The sequence below is a fragment of the Opisthorchis viverrini genome (genome assembly GCF_000715545.1).
Source record: "Opisthorchis viverrini unplaced genomic scaffold opera_v5_83, whole genome shotgun sequence".
In the NCBI taxonomy this organism is placed as follows: Eukaryota; Metazoa; Platyhelminthes; class Trematoda; order Opisthorchiida; family Opisthorchiidae; genus Opisthorchis; species Opisthorchis viverrini.
The window spans coordinates 1,238,139-1,257,074 of record NW_008751739.1 but is presented as its reverse complement, the minus strand read 5'-3'; the positions used below and the strand labels follow the sequence as shown (position 1 = coordinate 1,257,074).

Below are 18,936 nucleotides of genomic sequence, written 5' to 3'. Positions count from 1 at the left end.
TCAAACACAGTAGAACAAGAACCGAACCACAAATACCAATTATTGCTCAGTTGGCAAATTTTATGCTCGAAGATTGTTTCGCATACAAAATGATAGGTATTTTGCAATTTCTCGCAAGTTGAAGAATGATCAAGAGTTCAAACTATTAGCCCGCAGGCTAATAGTTTCGAGATGTGCAATACTGATGAAACTGCTGTAGGGCTTGTTGGCTTCATGGAGTAAATTGACTCCACTTACGGAACGAAATCCCAAACGAAAATTCCCAAATCCCCCCACACTACCCAGTTGTCCTGAAGAAATAACCTGTTGACATACTGTTGACTTACTAATAGGGTTGCTCTACGAGTAGTGCGTTTTCGCTACGTCGAGTATGGTGCCAACTGGAACACGAAGCAGTCTCGGACGGAGATGTCATAAACGAGAAGTCCCAGTGCAGTCTCCCATTAACACCAAAGTGGCTTGCAAAATAGTGTATTTTGCTAGAGTATTTTCACTGCAACCATGCTTATTTTTGAGTAAAATCGGAATGTCCCCTGAGAGGGAAATAACGCGTTACGAGTAGCTCCCTCTGTACAGTGTGAATAGGGCCTACCGAAGCTATGAAAACATCACCATGCAGCAGTATCCAACTCATATAGCTTGATTCAAAGGAACCAGGGGTCAATTCGTAAACAGACGATGAAACTGAGAGTATGGTGAACGCTGGCGAAATCACAATGCCCTCTAGGATTAATCCACAAAGACAGTTGGCAGAGAAAAACTACATATGTACCGGTTGAATCAACTATGCTTTCTTTCCACACGAACGATACTGCTGTCATCAGATTATCCTGACTGGATGAAGCTCTCCAGTACATCAGGCACAGTGATCTGACTTTGGCACTTACCCGAACGGTGCGTGAATAGGGAACTCGTTCAGCTGTAGCACTTTTTCCGTACTTAACCGCCATGGCACCAGAAAGAAGCATGAGAGCCGGCCAGTTTGCCCAAGCCTGAACAGGGGGAGTCGATGGGTGGAGGCCGAGTTCGAACCACGTACCTTGTGGTCAGTAAATTCGCGCTCTAACCATCTCGCTGCGCAGTGATGCTTTTGATAGTCAAGCCAGTAGTGGCACACAACAAATCATCAGTGACCAACAATAATGCTTTGCTGCTGTATAGCCAGAATTTAAAAATAATGTCCTGAACCGTATAATACTGAGTAGATCAACTCCACTGACCATAACAACTTTACAAAGTCAAGAAACTAGGAGAAGTGTATTTCTACGAAAGACAATCTGCATGGGGACATTGGTTTAACAGGTATAGAATGGTCCGTTCAGATCAAGCCATAAGGCTTACAATCGTACAGAAAGCAGAAACCAGATGGTGTCTCATCGCCATGGAAAAAAGTTGGGGCGCTGTGCGAAGGTCACGAATAGGCTATGCCGAAACCAAAGTTGAAGCCCGACTTGAGCAGATCTCCTGGCTGACTCTTGAATGGTACACAGTAATTGATTTCTATCCTAAGAAGGCCAGCGAAACGAATGACTAATCCACCGCCCACAACGGCTCGCGGTTGACTGCTTAATTCTGTAAGTAGGCGACGCGCCAAAGACGTTTGGTCTGATGTTGATGCGGCAATGCTGTCCAGAACGCGTTGTACTGGAGAGTCCAACGTACTACCTGAGTTGCAAAAAAATCAATTTGAGAAAAGTGTTACTTTAAGTCGTAAGAAAAAATCAATTTGAGAAAAGTGTTACTTTTGGGACAACAAAGTTTGCAAACACTCCTCATGAGGGGAAAAAGTTACCTGCTAAACAGAAGGCATGGAGTCGGAAATGGGAGGCGAGAGAACCTTCTTCAGCCCCGAAAAAAGGGAGTGGAGTGTAGAAGTGAGCACCGGTAAGCCAAAATCCGTCAGATCCAACTGGCGAACGAGACGCTGTCGATGTTTGTGTAGTATCGACCGTCTCGTTGACGACATCAGCCGTTGGGAGGTTGAACGGAGTGGGCTCAAGTAATGGCTGCATAGGACTAACGGTACGCCATTGAAAACCACGCAGTTCGAGAGGTCCGCCCAAGAAAAAGCGATCAACGATGTGGATCTGTGAATTGATAGAGCAAACACAGTAGAGATAGTATGGCTAAGCCATGTCAACTTGCGGACAATGAAATCGCCGAGAATAGAGTTCAACTACAAAGGTGTTCGCAGTAGGCTGTAGGCAGGTTTAGGTATCCCTGTTGGGCTGAGGAGGGGTCACTTGGGATGAAAACACATTGACACGCATGAGGGTGAAAACGATACATGGCAGTGGAAACAAAGAAAAAGAGAGAGGAACGAGTGTAGGCACAACCCGCACACTTAAAATGGAAGTAGCGGTGTAAGAAACAACCGGACATAAGCAGCAGTGGGAAAAAAGAATCGGTAGAATGGAAGATAGTACGAAGCGACGGAGTGAATATATATTACTGTTTAAACCATGGATAAGCTTTGAAATCGCTTGAAGAATAGTAATATTTCATAGTCCTGCGTAAGCGAGCAAGGAACCGGCATCCAAGCCAAAGAGCTCAAAATGGCGAGCCACGTCTAATTTTCCATCTGACCCACGTGCTAATATAAATAACGCCACTTGTGGGAAAACGTCGGAAGTTTCACGTGATGTTTCGTTTGCCACAGGTGGATAACTCTCTCGTATTGCCAGTCAACAATGAAAAAAATTATGGATTTCAGCCCAGTTGACGAACCAATGGCGGTCCATCCGTGTGAGCTAATGAAGCCTTGATTTCAAGGAATCTGATTGTCTTTCAGGCACCAATGCAACCAGGGACCAAAAGTACAAAGTGCCAAACAAGTTTCACTGACGGACCTCGATCAAGCTAAGACAGACTACGAACTAATGCACAGTCTTCATGGTATACAAGATTCCTTTCAGTATTACGGAAGAGAACCCCGCGGATCATAGAATCATGATAGTGATCAACAAAGCATAAAGACTTTGTTTCAAGCTTACCGCACAAAGAAAAACCGGTGTGGAAGAACACAGACACAAGTTGCGAGTGACATACCGGATGTCTACTAAGCGAATGCGTCAATCCCGCAGAACACGTCACCTCACCGACCAACCAGTCGGTGAGCCGGAAGGGTTTGTGAGCGAGTCCCTCAACCTTGAGCTGAAATGCGCGATCGTCGGAAGGTCTGTGAGTGGGGGGAGATAGTGTGAAATGACCAAAGCCCAATAGCTATTCAGAAAAGAAACCCAAACAGCATTAACAAGCCCCGGTTGGACCGAAACAGCACTTCCTACTTTGGCATGGAAACTATTCGTCGTAAAGACGACCACAGGTTTATTCGAGGGGTGAAGGCGAAGAGAGGACACACTGGATACTGGATAGACCCGTAACGCACATGGGTAAACGTGATGAACGGGAGGCCCATGTATGCACAACAGGAATGGAAAGAAAAATGCCTGAATCGAAACGGTGAATGCCCGCTGACCATCCGAGTTCAGGAGCATGTTTGTTTCTTTTTACCTTACAGGAATCTGTATCTTGAATAATACCAACGGTATATCCCCTGCGGAAGTCACGCGTTATCGGCCGTCGCGCGGTTAATCAATCACCATGTCGAATGATAACCGGCGAGGACACTAGACCTACCAGAACATCTCGCTGTCCTCGAATAGTCAAGTTTCTTGACGTTCTATCACATGAATTGAACCAAGCAGTCACTGGTTAAGCATCAATACACTACTTGTTATCGAACTAAAACCTATTTACATCTTGGTTTGATCAAGACTACGGTTGAAAGCAGTGATGTGCCGAAAAAATGATCCGAAACAAAAGCCTACATTTATTCCGCCTCTATCAATATCTGTTGACTTGCTTGCCCCGAAAACGAAGCTCTGACCCTATATCGAAATCGTTCAGCTGCAGCACCTTTTCGGTGCCTAACTACCATGCCACCCGAAGGAAGCACGACAGGAGAAGTCGAGAGGCAAAGGTCGGGTTCGAACCACGGGCCTTCCGGTCAGTAAATTCGCGCTCTAACCACTTGGACCATCTCGCCCCCTGACCAAACACAAATTGTACATTTGGACGGATCGCATTTCTTCCGATCCCGCAACATATGGCTGATGATCCTCAGTACCTATTGACCCGTTTGTGTCATCGATAATCTACTGACCTGCCGCCTACTGTTGATAGACCAACTGTCACCTCAACAGTGCGAGATCTTAACCGGTTGGCGCTCGAGATTGCAAATTCGTCAGTTTAAAACTTTCATGAGAGGAAACAGAAGTCACTGCTGGATGGGGTGATCCTTAAAACATTGTGTTGTTCCATCCAAATACACCACACTCCTGCTATTCATAGTAACGAGTGGCAATGTTAGATATCCCAGTGTTTAAATGTGCGCGATTCAACGCCTCAGTGGTGTGATTCGGCGCACTCTATGGGCTAAGATGACAACCTCAACCGGAAATACCCGGCTGAGATTAATTTCTTCTGTACATGCGTAGTGGCTGTATTCTTTTCACGCCTAGCTCAGCCGACATGCAAGTCAAGGTGATCAGAAATGATGATACAGCTCTATCGCTGCCTTCGGGTGACAGGAGATTCAGTTTCATAGAAGATTCGTTGAGTGTGATGCCATTCGAACGCCCTGCGCTTCTCTACTCTATCGAAAGAGACTCTCCCTCTGTATGTATTCCGAATTCGTCACGTACCTAAATTAACATACCATTGCTCTGTTGAGCTAGACACATTCGCATTTCTCTGATTATGAAGTGATAAAATTAGAAAAGTGGGAAATCTTTCATTCAATTCCGAAATAGACACCCATGTTGAAACGTCAGATTCAGAAAATACAATTTCATGTAGTACCAAGTGTGGAAATTTTTTTCAGCACGGTAGATGAACCAAAAAGATGAAGACAACTTCAAGGTCGTCGCATTCATATCCATTATCTGACTGTCAAATTGGTTCAGTAATTCAGCAATGCTTGAGATAAGTCACAGCACTTCACAACGTGATGCAACCCAAAGCTTCCATTCGGATAAGATACAATCGAATGTGTTTGATAACATGGGGAGATTTTGGGATATTTTATACTGAGATTTTGTCCGTCGGATAGCAATACCGCGAGCTAATCGCACTGCCGATCAGATATCCGTGGTCGAACGGTTTATTCTGCACCAACTAGTCGGGGGTTTGTAGTTTTAAACCACCCGAGATTCATGGGGTGCGCACTGCTGATGGTCAAAAAAGGATGGAACAGCTGTACACCGCTCGTCGGTTCTACGGCATAGACTACCTTCACTTACTGGATGGAATTTTGACTGAAGAATGAAATTTTTCCAAGTTCAATCGTGAGGGCTACATGCATGGCATTCGACCGGTGAGAACGACACTTGTATGCTCGATCCAGGCCAGAACTGAACTGCCTATACCCAGCAGCCGAATTCATGACTTTGTGAAATTACCGTTTCGGATCCTGAATATGAGAGACGTTGACTCATTTGGTTGGTGGAACCCTGTCGTCTACGTTTCTCCCTCACTGTAAACGGTGATATATACAGGCTTCAGCTTCCACACAAATCACGGAACACAGCATGAATGTACCAAAGCATCAAACTGAAAATCAGATTCAGGATATGTAGCACAGTATTCCCGCTATCCTAAGACAGTAGATGAAATTGCGGGATCAAATTATAGAAACAAGATAATCGTTTAGCTGTAACAGCCTTTCGGTGCCTAGCTGCCATGCCACCCGAAGGAGGCAGAAGGGTTGGGATACTACTAGGTTGCCCAAACCTAGACAGGGAAAGTCAAGATGCAGAGATCGGGTTCGAGCCACGGACCTTCCGGTCAGTGAATGCGCGCTCGAACCACAGAACCATTAAAAAATCTACTTACGTTTATCCTACAATCTGATTACAGGTGTAGCTCTGAGTTTGAACAAGCCAGTAAGAACAACAAGGTTGCGGGATGAATTAATTTCGCACACCCTTCTGCCTGTACCAGTATAGAATACATGAGACAATTCACCCGACAGCATTTGTACTGTTCAGAAATAACGTGACCAAGCGATAAAACCAAGACACTCTAGAGTGAACTTTAACTTCTTCCGTGTGCTTAAAACGATTAATCAATATGAACTCAAGGAATTTCAACTGCTGTGGCCACTTGCTATGTTTCAATAGCCCGAACAATGAGTTGACTTCAGCTCCATGACCTGCGACCATTAAATGTTCAGCGACTGACGATTTGACCCCGGATGCAACCAGCGTCGCGGCAAGGTTAACTGACTTGATACGCAGTTTCTGGGTTCGTCCACTTTTGTTCACATTTCAAACCCCTGTCAGTCCCAAGGAAAACCAGTAGCCGAAACTACAAGCGAATTGGTAAATGCAATGAGTCGTGGACACAACGAAAGTCGGCATTTCGATCGCTCTCAGTGGCATAGAGCGTGTATTTGCTTCCGCACACAACTGTGCTGCATTGTAAGTCCAGTGCAGGGATACGTTTAGTGTCCGTTTGAATAGACTGAAAGGATGATCAATAGTGTAAGGAGTATCAGTGTAAACGTCCTCTCTGGGTACTGTGGGTGACGCTGCCGGTTTGTCAGTCGGAGCCAAATGCCTTTTGATGAAGCGGTCTGGGTAGTTAGTTAACCGTAGTACATCTTTCGGGAATTCATGTTCCCTCACGAATTCGTTCGATGTACACATCTGTATAGCTTTATGGAATAAGGTCAACACCAAAGCACTTTTTAGGCCGTAATAGACAACCTTGTGAATGCCTAGTTTATGGAGTAAACTCAGCACCAGCGCACTTTATTACCGTCACGGACGGAAATTCGTAAAGATTGGATATTACCCAGCTCAGGTTGCTTTCCGATGATACACCTTGTTCATAGTTGGAGACGCTGCTGACAGATGTCAGTGGCGTTCCTGCTGTCAGTTTCTATCCACTGTCTAGAAGTGTAGACACGTCGGAATGATTGTGGTAGACTAGCACTGAGTTCCCCCTCTTATTCTTTTCTTCACAATAATAAAGCATTCAAACAAATTATGACTGCACAGCAGCAAAGCGTCAACAGTGGCAATGATGACGATGAAGATTACTGGTGGGTAGTTCGAAGTTCGTTTCGCTGGTGGACCAGTGTGCAAATTTTGATAAGTAGCTTCAATTTTGATTTTTCGTCGGTATTTACGGACGGCTGATGAGTTGAGCGATTCTTCCACTAGTGACTGGTCCAAATGATTTTGGTTTTGGAGTCGATTGATTGTCGACGTAAGTGAAACTCCATAGTAATGAAGGGTTCACCGTTTTAGTAAGTCACGCGAATGCTGTGACTGAAGGCAGTCTGTATTGAAGGGCCGAAGACCTACGCAACTGTTTCGCTGGATATAAAATCTCGATTGAAAAATTCGATTCTAACTGCCCAGAAACAAATTAATCCGCTGCAATCGAATATGCTGTATGGCAGGCCACAGAAAACAAAAAATAGCAAGCAAAACCAATGCGAAAAGTAGAACATCGTCCGGGGGGCAAGCAACATGCGCCTCTCGTATGGTTCGTGTAGCGTGATAGCCACGAACAACAAAACGTTCCAGAACAAGTAACAAATGAATGACTAAAGACACACTACCTTGCCACGCTGGGACTTGTCACCTTGTCTGGAGCCATTTGACCAGTTGGGCTGCCCGGACTTATGGTGGCTAATTCCTTGGACAACCGGAATAGAAACCCAGAGTCAGGAAACACCATGTCAGACCGAGTGTCGTGTTCAAACGTGTGTTTGAGACCAACTTTCAGCGCCGCTCCACTCTCTTTCCGAACTGCCCACGGAGTTGTATTATCTAGAAGACAGATACAAAAAGGATATCAACAGATGTGACGGAAACGTGTGGCACTGGAAGAGAGTAGCACATTACGAGGCCAAAAGGGTCTGTGAAAAGAGAAGTAACGGTTCCGAAAGGAAGGGAGTGTCGGTCAACTACACTTAGGCATCTGACCACACTGCGGGCAACTCATAACACTGTTAAGCATTTGCTACAGAAATATACGAGTATATATATATATATATATATATATATATATATATATATCCGTATATTTGAGGGTTGGCACACAGAACTGTTATTCCTACAAATACACTCATTTACATACCCATTTGGTTTTCACGGATGTTACGGCAGGAGCAGTTACTCATATGAGTAGTATGTTGCGTCTATACAACACATCGCGATGTTTCGAATATAGTATAATGAGACGGCCTGATGCAGCACATTCAGTTGATTGAGAACATTATAAACGATATTCATCTGGGATTCAGGTGTCTCAAGGGGAAACTGAGTCCGTGTGCAACTGAGTGCATCTACTAAACTTCTTGCCGGAGATTGCCTGGTAGAGGAAAAGCCGTACATGGCAATTGTCTATTTACAACTCGCGTAACAGCTTATCGTGAAATTTGCCTATTGCCAACGAATCGAATTTTATGGTACAACTAAACGTTGTTAGGCGTTCGACAGCTAGCTGCCAAGTCACTCGAAGAGAGCACGGCGGCTAGGATACTGCCACCTAGAGGGGAGCAGTCTAAATGTCGGAATCGAGTTCCAACCACGGGCCTTCCGGTTAGTAAGTTTGCGTCATAGCCACTGAGCCACCTCAAGCTCTGCGCCATCAAGCTTAGTGACCTCATCAATCCACTTTCCGTAAGTCAGCAATAGATGACGGTAACCTCAGTAGACATACGCAAAAATCTCACGGTGTCTAGCGCCAATGGAAAACTGGCTCCGATCCAGTGGATCAGATGTGGAACTGCTTTGAGCGTTGATGGCCCTTAGAGATATACTTCCAAGGTAGGCTTCGATATTGGATAGTGTTTTTCATGGAACTACGTATCGTTCCAAACACTTTTTACATCTGTAGTCAGTTGTCGGGAGGCAAAATACAATGCGCTATAAAAAAATATATGAGCAAAGATCCTTAACAGCCGTTTCTTGTGGTAGTGGAATGAACTGAACGTCAAGCGGCGGTAACAGCTTCACACATTGGCTCAAAGCATTCATTTCAGCTGTTTGAGAACTGACACACATGGAGCTTGAACGTTCTTATGAAAGAATCTAAACTTGCTTCAAGTACGAAAGGTAACCAGATAACCGTTACCTCTGGCTTCAACTTCTCTCCAATTAGCATCCCACTGAAACTTGTGCACCCCATAGGCGGTTTCCACGGCCACATCCGAAAAAACGGACCGTTCGTGACGCAAGAATCTGGCCCACCAATGATCCCAGTGTCCTTCTGTCCCACCAAAGCTAAATCGCACGTAGGGATTACGCTCCAGTGGTTTGGAAAGGGTGGCAACCCTAGAATCGAAGAAAACCATTGGGATGAAATGGAAAAATTAACGATCCAGCAGTCTGGTAAGTCTAAACTTCGCAAACATTCCACGTCAGAGATTGTGTTACCAAGAGTATATCAATCATGGAGAAACAGTCCCAGTGATGAGATATTTGGCATCAAAAGAAGGTACTTGCTTTGAAGAGTCTACAGTTGTTCAACAACCAATTAAAGAAAGCGAATGCTTCGACGCTCATATACTTTTGCCCCCTTGAATAGTTCTGTTAATGTGATAAAAGAGGAATGCTTTCATGCAACATAAATAATATCTTTCGTTGTTCAACTATTCACAACCAGCGATAGAAAGTTCCGACTATATTCCGAGTACTTTTTGTACTTTTGTATTGGACGCCAAGAGCCTTTTGCGACGCACGATTGCTCATAACTGCGACCCCCGTGTACGATGATGATTTCGCAGGCTCGGTCCTGGTCAGCCTATCTACGATTAAGTCAATTATATGCTTGCTCATGAGCCTGCTAGGATGTTCAAACGCACATTTGCGCTGACAAGCCTGCGGTAACCTGACTTCCAGGTGTATAGATAAAGACTGAAAGATAAAATACCTAGTCGGGCAGCCTCAGTGTGCAGAGTGAATTGCCTGACCCTGTGGAACTCACTAGATGGGCGGGACGGCGAGAAAGTTGTCTAAACGAATACCTGAACATATGCTTCCCTGCCTTGCAGAATGAACTTTGAAATATGTTCACAGTTCGGTTCTTGCACATCTTGTAAATACAAATGCTAAATAAATGCTGATGCGGTAGTTGTAAGATCCTGAGAAGTCGAAAATAACACAACTGACAAATTTCAGCGAATGACGGAGAATCACTTTGGTTCTAGCCACCTGTCCATCCTCTTGCGTGATTTCGGCTTTGCGACAGTTTAGCACCCATGCTGCACATCTAGTTGGTGAATCGCTACCTGTGATGCCACCTAGAATGTGCGGATGTCCTCTCAGTTCCTTGACCACAAGTGTGGCGTGTTTTTAGCAATTGATGATGGTCACCATTGGAGTGGACTCTGACAGTGAGCCATTCAAAACACCAGCGAGTGATATCCAGAATGTTGTTCTCAGCAATCGATTTCATTAAAATTAAGATAACACCGCAACCACCTTAGAAACACGGCACATACAACCTACCATAGAGGTCGCTTCAAGCACGAATTAGCCTCCAGAACGTTAGAAAATAAAACAACAATATCCACGCGCAAAATAGTGTGACAGACCAGGATTCTAACGGATGAAACGCTTACTTGGTAGTCAGTTGGTTGCTCCCCACCTCCAAGTCCAAGTCCGCGAATTCGGCACCTCGAAGTAAATTATTAAGTCGGACGGAACCGCACATTTTGCTAACGCCGTCTGTCCCGTGAGTTAGCGAAATACGACCTGTCGCGGGGCGCTTCTCTTCCACCTTAAAGATGACCTACGAGTGGTTGTAGCAGAAAGGAAAACCGCGCTAATTCTGGTGAACACGGAGAACAGAAAAAATGAATCGGAGGGGCATAGCATGTGTATCCGAAAAGTTGGGTCTTTGTTCGACAGATTCACCAGTCGACGGTGTTCGGAGCATTGAACGCTACTGCATAATTGGCGTGTCATAACTGGTTTCTGTGGGGTCTGGATGCTGCCAGGCCTGTGAATTACTAAAAAATAATGGATGCCGCTCAACCTTGAGCACAGGTAACATTTGGTCTACGGTGACTTTCGGATCTTATGAGATGCAAAAAGCTGGGTGAACCTGCTCACCTATTCAACTGGGAACTCCAAGTTGATGGCATTGGAAGCCTCCATGACACATTTTTTAAACCCTAATGGCATCCGTTGTCGACTCTGTCTGTCAGATCGAACTGCACCAATGGACACTCGCGAACAATGGAAAGTGCCAAGTGTGTTTCCCCTCAAATGCATCAACCTGAACGCTCCTGACACTGTGTAAATCAGAGAGAATAGGACCCCGGGGCGGTACTGAAGTCATCAACGTGCCGAACTGGTTGCCCATAGTTGTCCAGCCGTACAGGTACAACCGGACAGTTGCGCCCGTAGAGTATGAAAAACAGCTGACCTGGTGGTTTGCACTATTCGCGAGATGCATCCAAGCTACCCACTATGGAATGTTCGGAGTGTTGACGCAGCTCTTTTGGATACATCAAATACATATGACCAGAACACTACAGGACACAGTAAATCACAAACAGAAACGGCACAATATAGTATAATACGAACGTGTATAAAACAAACTTGAGATAGCAGCGAAAAACAACATTCAACCCAACGACAAAACCGAAGCCTCTCATGGGAACTCGGTCACCTCAGGCTAGGGTGGGCGGGGGGGGGCACCGAATCGCTCAGTGTGCTAAAGTACGATCACTTTTATGTTCAATCAATTTATCAACTGTAAACCATGTACCATAGGCACATTGGTTTCAGCTGATACAGCTTCGACCACCGGAGAGTGTGGGGCATACAACCAAGCCTTAGAGACGATGGCATGTTCAGTTCATTAATAAAGTGGGTAGCTATGAATTGAAGGCGACAGCTTTGATCCACTAGCGCCATAGACCATGCGATTGGGCCATTCCCACCTATGTCATTAAAGTACATAAAACGAATCGTTCAGCTGCAACACCCATCCGGTGCCTAGCAGTCATACAACCCGGGGGAAGCATGAGGGCTGAGATACTGCCAGGTTGCTTAAGCCTATGCAGGGGAAGTCAAGAGGCAGAGGTCGGGTTCGAACCACGTACCCGACCAGTGACCACTGTCAGTAAACTCACGCTTTAACCACTTGAGCCATCTCTCCCGCCAATGTCATTAACCACTGATAAGTTGAGTCCTGGGGGCCCATCCAGGGAGGTAGCAGTTGCCGACCGGACTTAGTTTACTTTCCATACTTCGTTGCCATGTCATACACTGTCCACCTGTGGATCGCTTCCATTCAGGACAGGGCTGGGCGAAAAGAGTCTTGCGGTGCAGATGATCTTCTAGCATGCGGAGTACATGTTCCAACAAGCGTAGCGTATGAAGCGTGAGGAATCGATCTATCGCAGGAGAGTTCCTTCTTCCACCTGGTCAAACACTGACATCTTTCGTATGTTCTCTGCGCGTAGAGGCCACATCTCTGATCCGTAAAGCAGTAGGGATGCGCTCCACACCCTCAAAGTGTAAAGTGCTGCTACAGGACTAGGTGGGATCAAACCCAAACCTCATGCTTGCAGGCGAGCCCATCGACGTTGTAGATAAATGTGTTTACCTGGGCAGCTGTATAAGTTCCGGTGGATTGGCTAGAAATGAGATTACCTCTCGAATCGGGGAGACCAGTGCTGCTTTTGCCAACCTTCGATACCTACGGCGCCAACGTCACGTCAGTTTGTCTGTCAACGGCAGTTTAGACTGCGTTGGTACAAGCACGGGTTAGTAACGAGGTGATTAGAAAACGGGTGCTCGGTTCTGCTGTAGGTGCTTCCATCCGAGAAAACATCCAGCACCACCGACTGAGATGGCTCGGCCATGTGCTACGCATACCGAGACGAGCGTTGTTGTCTGTGCCTCCTTCAGGATGGCGCAAACCGCGAGGTGGACAACTCATGACTTGACAGAAGGGCGTGGACGAGAGTTTGGGTGTTGGTGTTGTACGCCTTCCAGGATAGGGTCCCCGTGACCCCATTTGTGCTTGGATGGAAACGTTGCAAGAAATGGTGGCTAATCGACGTCAGTAGCGTTGGTGCTGCTAGTTTCTTTCCAGATTGTCTGATTGAGCGGCTGGAGGTGTAGGCACTTCAGAATGCTTGACATAGGCCAGTACTAGGTCCCCTCCATCATCCACCCTTTTTCTCTTCTTTTCACTCTAGGGTTTTTAATATATATATATATATACATATATATCGAGGAGTTTTCGTTCAGTTGGAAAGATCCCTCAATAGCGCCTAAGGCATCACCAGAGTTGAGAGAGTACTAGGTTTCCCAAGCAAAAAAAGCGGTGGTTCTGGATATGCCTCTTGAGCTCAAATTTGTAAATCGCGTAAATGACTTGCTTTCCCACACGGGTCAACCGAAATGGGCCAAAATTAGACGCAATATTTGCAAACGGAAAATTCCGGGACAGTCCGCGTCACGTGAATGCCGAATAAATGTATTCACGAAATGTCGTGTATTTGCAGAATAACAAAACAGCCGATCATCTACCCGTGATCTAGCGCGTTTTCGTTCAAAAAAGAATGGAGTGAATCTGACTTCCACTCTCTCAACCGCTGGGCAGTGCGAGCAGAATATCCGGTACAGGACAAATTTAGAAATGTCCGAAGAAAATCTCCAAGCCTTTTCATACTAATCGCTGTGTCGACTCCTCGCCTACGTGTCTGTTGCTGTCCAAGTCAGTACATGCCAGTTGCGGACAAATACTGTAACTGATATTTTTTCTCCACCTTTTATTTTCAACCAGCGGATTTACACTGTAGGCAGTCAGAAAACAGAGCGGAGGATGACTGTTCCAGCGCTGATTGAACGGACGACCTGACCAGACAAACAGATCAGGAGGGACGTACAAAGTGTTTTCTATACAGCCCACCACCCCCTAACCTGTCGGTGGATGCGAGAAACCACGAAAAGCTCACCAGAACTGCTGTTGTCCTCTGTGATCTGTCCGAAATATCGCTATGAATTAAGGGAGGCCCCAACGAGGGAGGGCAGCGACGCTGTTTCCATAAATATGGACACCTGGGGGATACGACTTACTGCCTTCACACTCCTATTGCAGTGGACAGTACGACTTTACCTCCAGACCACCTCGTAATACGATTGCTCGCAGTACGGGGACTCGCTGTTCTTGGTCGGGGTGCTCCCCATTGGCCTTTCTGGCATGGCTGAACCTTTAGGAGCTGAGTTCCAACCAGCATGGCCCGCAGGATCACTGCAGCACAGAAGCCCGACCACCACGACAAGGTAACAGCTTTAGGTCGATTTCAGGTAGCATGATAGTTACCGGAAGTTACCTCTAGCACCGCCACCGGAGTAGCTACTTCGGGCATGAACGTCACTGACATCGAGTAGCCGCCATATCGTTCACTGTCCCCAGTCAAGCACAGGGAGGCTCATGTGGATGCCAACATGGAAGGTGAACAGCACCAACAGCACCTAAAACTTTCGCACTATCCTCCAGTCCATTCTGTCATGTTAAATTCCGTCCACATTTAGATTTCCGCCACTCCGAATTAGGCACGAAAAACAGCGCTCGTCTCAGCAGGCGACAACTCGAGATATTTAACACACGGCCCGTGCAACCCAGCTCGCAGTGCTGGATGCATTCCGTGAGTGAAGTGCCGTCCGCTTCACTGAAAGCCCGTCTCCTGATCAACTCATTCCGAATTCGACAGGTCCAGCCGATTCCAGCGACGGTTTCGAAGGATCAGTCGTCAAAGACCTGAAAACATCTCAGATCCTCCGCCCGAAATGGTCAAGACGCATAGCTGTACAACAACACAGGCGGTACTGGAGTCCGATACACTCATCCGTTGAGATCCAGAGATGTCTTTTTGATACAAGTGGCGCGATTCGGGAAAAGCCATTCTACTGATCGAGTTGGGGTTAACCAGAGACTCATCTGAATCTATCGTTCATGATAATCTCCAACTGAATGGGCTTCACGAAGGCAGTCTCATATTTCGATACGATATCCGAGATGCCGTAGCACATTTTCTTGACGGAACATACTACTTGTGAAAAATGTACTGCGATATCTCAAATACCATTCCAACTGAAACATGAGGCAACCTCAGTGCAGCACAGCAAATTAGTACCAGAGACGAGGATTCCGCTGAGTCTCTCATTACCTGGCTACAGTGTGAGCTGCATTGTTGTAAGTCTGTGAGACTTGGCTGCAGTGGGCGGATTGAGACATCCCAAGGTAAACAACCACTGATATCTCAAAATTATAGCTGGAATCGGCTTGAACCAAATAATTTACATTGGGGTGGTAAGGAAACGATTGCTTGATGAAGTCACAAGTACTGAGTTCTTGAGGGCTGAAGCCAACGCCAAAATATATACTCTGCAGACGCCGAATTTGTGTCTACTGGAAAGAGCGTTATTTTCTGTGCCGATCACTTAGAGACGATGCGGATTTTTTTCTTGGAAGTATGGTTCCTGTATACCTTTCAGAATGGAGCCCACTTGACCCCCTGTGTTTGGCCGGAGAAACTGAAAGATACAGCAAATGCTTAACGACTTTAGCAGCTTCCCCTCACTGTCCAGTTCTTTTTCATGATAGAGCTTTATTTAAATAAATGGACACGATGGTGCGAGAGCGAAGCGCCAGTGTTTTCCATCGGCGTTGCTGTCAACCACGATAACAACAGCCATTTCAGAGGCACTGAAAGTATAATATATATATGGAACACACCATCCTACTATTAAGTTCAGTCGTAGAATGAGGAACTTCCAAATCATGATAGAAAAGATGGACATAGTCCTAACAACTTGGCTGGTGAAGTACGCCTAGAAGACGGTTACTTCCTCAACAAACAAAGTATTCTGGATTTTAAAAAACCGGCTGAGCCAAAGCGCTCATTAGACCTCAGACAAGAAAAAGGTGATCGCGCTGTTAAGTGAATTTCAGTCAGTAACTTACCCTGTATTTGCTGGGCTCCTCGGCGACATCCACCAAAGCGTAGACATAACGGAACACGCCAAGCTTGTCCAATCGTTTCTTTGCCTCGCTCACCCGCTCAAAAAGATCTTTGACGTTGGTAGACTGAACCAAAGCCTGAAACTATAGGGAACAGTATAGAGGCCAAAAACGGTTGGGACAAACCTGTTTCTTGATCAACGATTCCTCTGTTCGATTGAGACCGGAAACTATTATTTTATCCACAAAGGCCGGAATTTCATGAGTGTGTACCACTTCGAAGGAGGACATTGTCGAAAATTGGACAATAATGGACGGGCTAAAATTCAGACAAAACACTTCAGGGTTAGGACATAAGATAATGCAGTTGATATGCAAGTTGGTAACAGGCAGTGGAAATGCCAGTAACTTCAGCTGGATTTTTAGTTTTACAGCCACATATTACACGATGAAGTTGCACTAGTGCCAGATGGGTGTCGATCCGTTCACCGAGCTTGAACACAACTAATAAATGCACGCGAGCTGCCAACACTTCAACATTGCTTTAGTTTTATTTACTGTGAGGCACTAGGGAGACATCATCAGCCACATATGGAAGACCGGCTTGTTGCTTGCGGGTGATGTTGACCGCTGTGGTAATTTTGTTCAGTGTATGCTTGTTATATCACCAACATCACCCTTCGTCCCCACTGGGCTTTCTTCCTTTTGTATCCCTCGTTGTACCTGTAATAAGGACAGCAATAATCCTTCAGCTCTAACATCGTTTCACTGTCTAGATACCATGCAACCCGAAGGAAGTACGAGGCATGAAGTACTGCTAGGATGTCCATGCCTGGACAAGAACAGTCGAGATACGGAGGTTGGGTTCGAACCACGGACCTTCTGATCAGTAAATTCGCGCCTTAACTGCTGAGCTACCTCGAGCTCTCGTTGTACCAGTAACGTATCAAAATCCATTACTTAAGTGAGGCTCTAATGTGACTAAATGTTTCATAGTAAGAATACTGGTGCTGTCAAAATGCATCTACTACTGCTGATCTACGCTCACTAGTCTAACTGTGACTGTAGGGACATGTGCTCTAACCGGATAGAGTAACTGGGCTAATAATCGAACATTTAACACGAAATTTGACTCGGGAGCCACAAACTCTTGAGCACGACAGTACTGATTCGTTCACGTTTTATACAGTACAAAATTAAAATGAATTACGGGACACAACGAAAGTCTGCCAAGTGCGAGGGAAGTGTCGGTCCAAAAACCATCACCTTGTGTAGGCTGCTCAGCCAGACCTGCATTGATTTCTTTTCGGTGATGAAAAACCAAAACTCGTGATACAGAGAGAAATCATGTCCTAACACGAATTGAACGAAGATGGGATGGACCGTAAAATGGTTAAGATGTACAGTGAAGGAGTCTTGCTAGATGACGTAACGGGAACTTCATTTGATGTCTATACAGTCTACCCTCACCATAGAATCATCCTCGGCAAGGGTCGTCTTGAAAAAGCCCCGTATTAAACTGGACTTATGTAAAAGGAGAGTAACAAATGAAGGTCCTGTTACTTTATTCCTCAGGATGCTTGACATAGGCGAGCACTAGGTTCCTTCCCCCACCCACACTTTTTCTCTTTTCACTCTAGCGCTTTTAATATATATATATACATATATATACTGATGTTGCTGTCTTTGATGATGCTGATTCTCTGAAACGCGCTTCCCGTAAACAGTCAGCTTTGCCGGCCAGGGATCTGTACAATATCTCATCATCCTTCATCTTCAGTCTGGATGATGGAGTAAACTCTCTTGTGAAACATTTTTGTGTTAATTCACCAAATCCGAAGCGTTGTGGTACCCGTGCATTACTAGGCAGGCGTGCTGCTAACGAACCCAGATGGGCGTCAAAAGTATGTTATCGGACGCAATATTTCAGATCCACATGGCGCCATATAAGCTTCATGGTTGGAATCTTCAAAGTCCGATGATTTGCTTAAAACGCAGACATCCCTTTTCACATAAGCTAGTAATTACATTTAATGGAAGGTATTCAGTTGAAACCGCGACTTCCTACGCAAAAATACTGGAGTATTGGCCGGGATCAATTCATTTTCCAAAAGCCAAATATGAAGGCTGATAGGGGTCCACCATGAAACCGCACCCAGGTCTACGCTAAAAATACTGTGACGATGATAACAAACCGCATGGCATTTGACGGTGAAAGGAAGAAGGCCTTCACCGCTGAGTTATTTATTCGGAAATGCCAACTGACCGGTTACAGACCATTGAACCAGGAAGCAAAACTCTTAGTTACAAAAACTGGACACAGATCTTCTCCCGAACGAGTCTTCCTGGAGATTCATTGCCTCCAATCATTCGTCGGTCAAATAAAAGCAAATGTTACAAAGTGGCCCCGCGAATTCCGCAACAGAATTCCATTTTTCAATCGACGCAAAGCGAAATTCTACGAACAACACATACTACTCGCGTGCCTCCCGATCAGTAGTATCACCGTTACACACCTCCACCCCTTAAAGCTCGTTCGCATGCCATCGATTTTCATTTACCTCCGTCAGGTCGGCTTCGGCAGCGGGTCTACTCGGCCGCTCTTCGGGTGTATCATGCCACTTGCGAAGCTGCGTCCCATTCACTACTTTCGATCCCCGACCATCTTGAATGGTATAGACGTTCCCCCGGCGGTCGGTGACGACAAACGGCCCTTGCCATCGACTGCCCAGCTTCCGCGACCCCAGTCCACTCCTTCCAGGATTCTGGTGATCCTTCCACTTGACCTTCGTGCCTATGGGGAACGTTCGGACCTTTCTACTTGCCGTTTTCTGCCTAGCCCTTTCCTGAACGGCGGTCAAATTTTCTCGAGCTCTCTTTCTTTCTTCCTCTAGCTCCTCCGGAGACAAGCGTGTTGCCGGCCACAAC

At 45.9% G+C, this 18,936-nt stretch overlaps 1 protein-coding gene across 1 annotated transcript; it reads right to left on the bottom strand.

Moving 5' to 3' along the window:
• Nucleotides 1-1,255: 1,255 nt before the first annotated feature.
• On the bottom strand, nucleotides 1,256-16,299 carry T265_04812 (hypothetical protein; the record flags this gene model as incomplete). Its single annotated transcript, XM_009169650.1, has 8 exons — nucleotides 1,256-1,665; nucleotides 1,793-2,087; nucleotides 3,049-3,178; nucleotides 7,634-7,844; nucleotides 9,154-9,353; nucleotides 10,643-10,812; nucleotides 16,012-16,146; nucleotides 16,195-16,299. 8 exons carry the CDS (start codon nucleotides 16,297-16,299, stop codon nucleotides 1,412-1,414), a joined length of 1,500 nt encoding a protein of 499 aa, XP_009167914.1.
• Nucleotides 16,300-18,936: the final 2,637 nt, after the last annotated feature.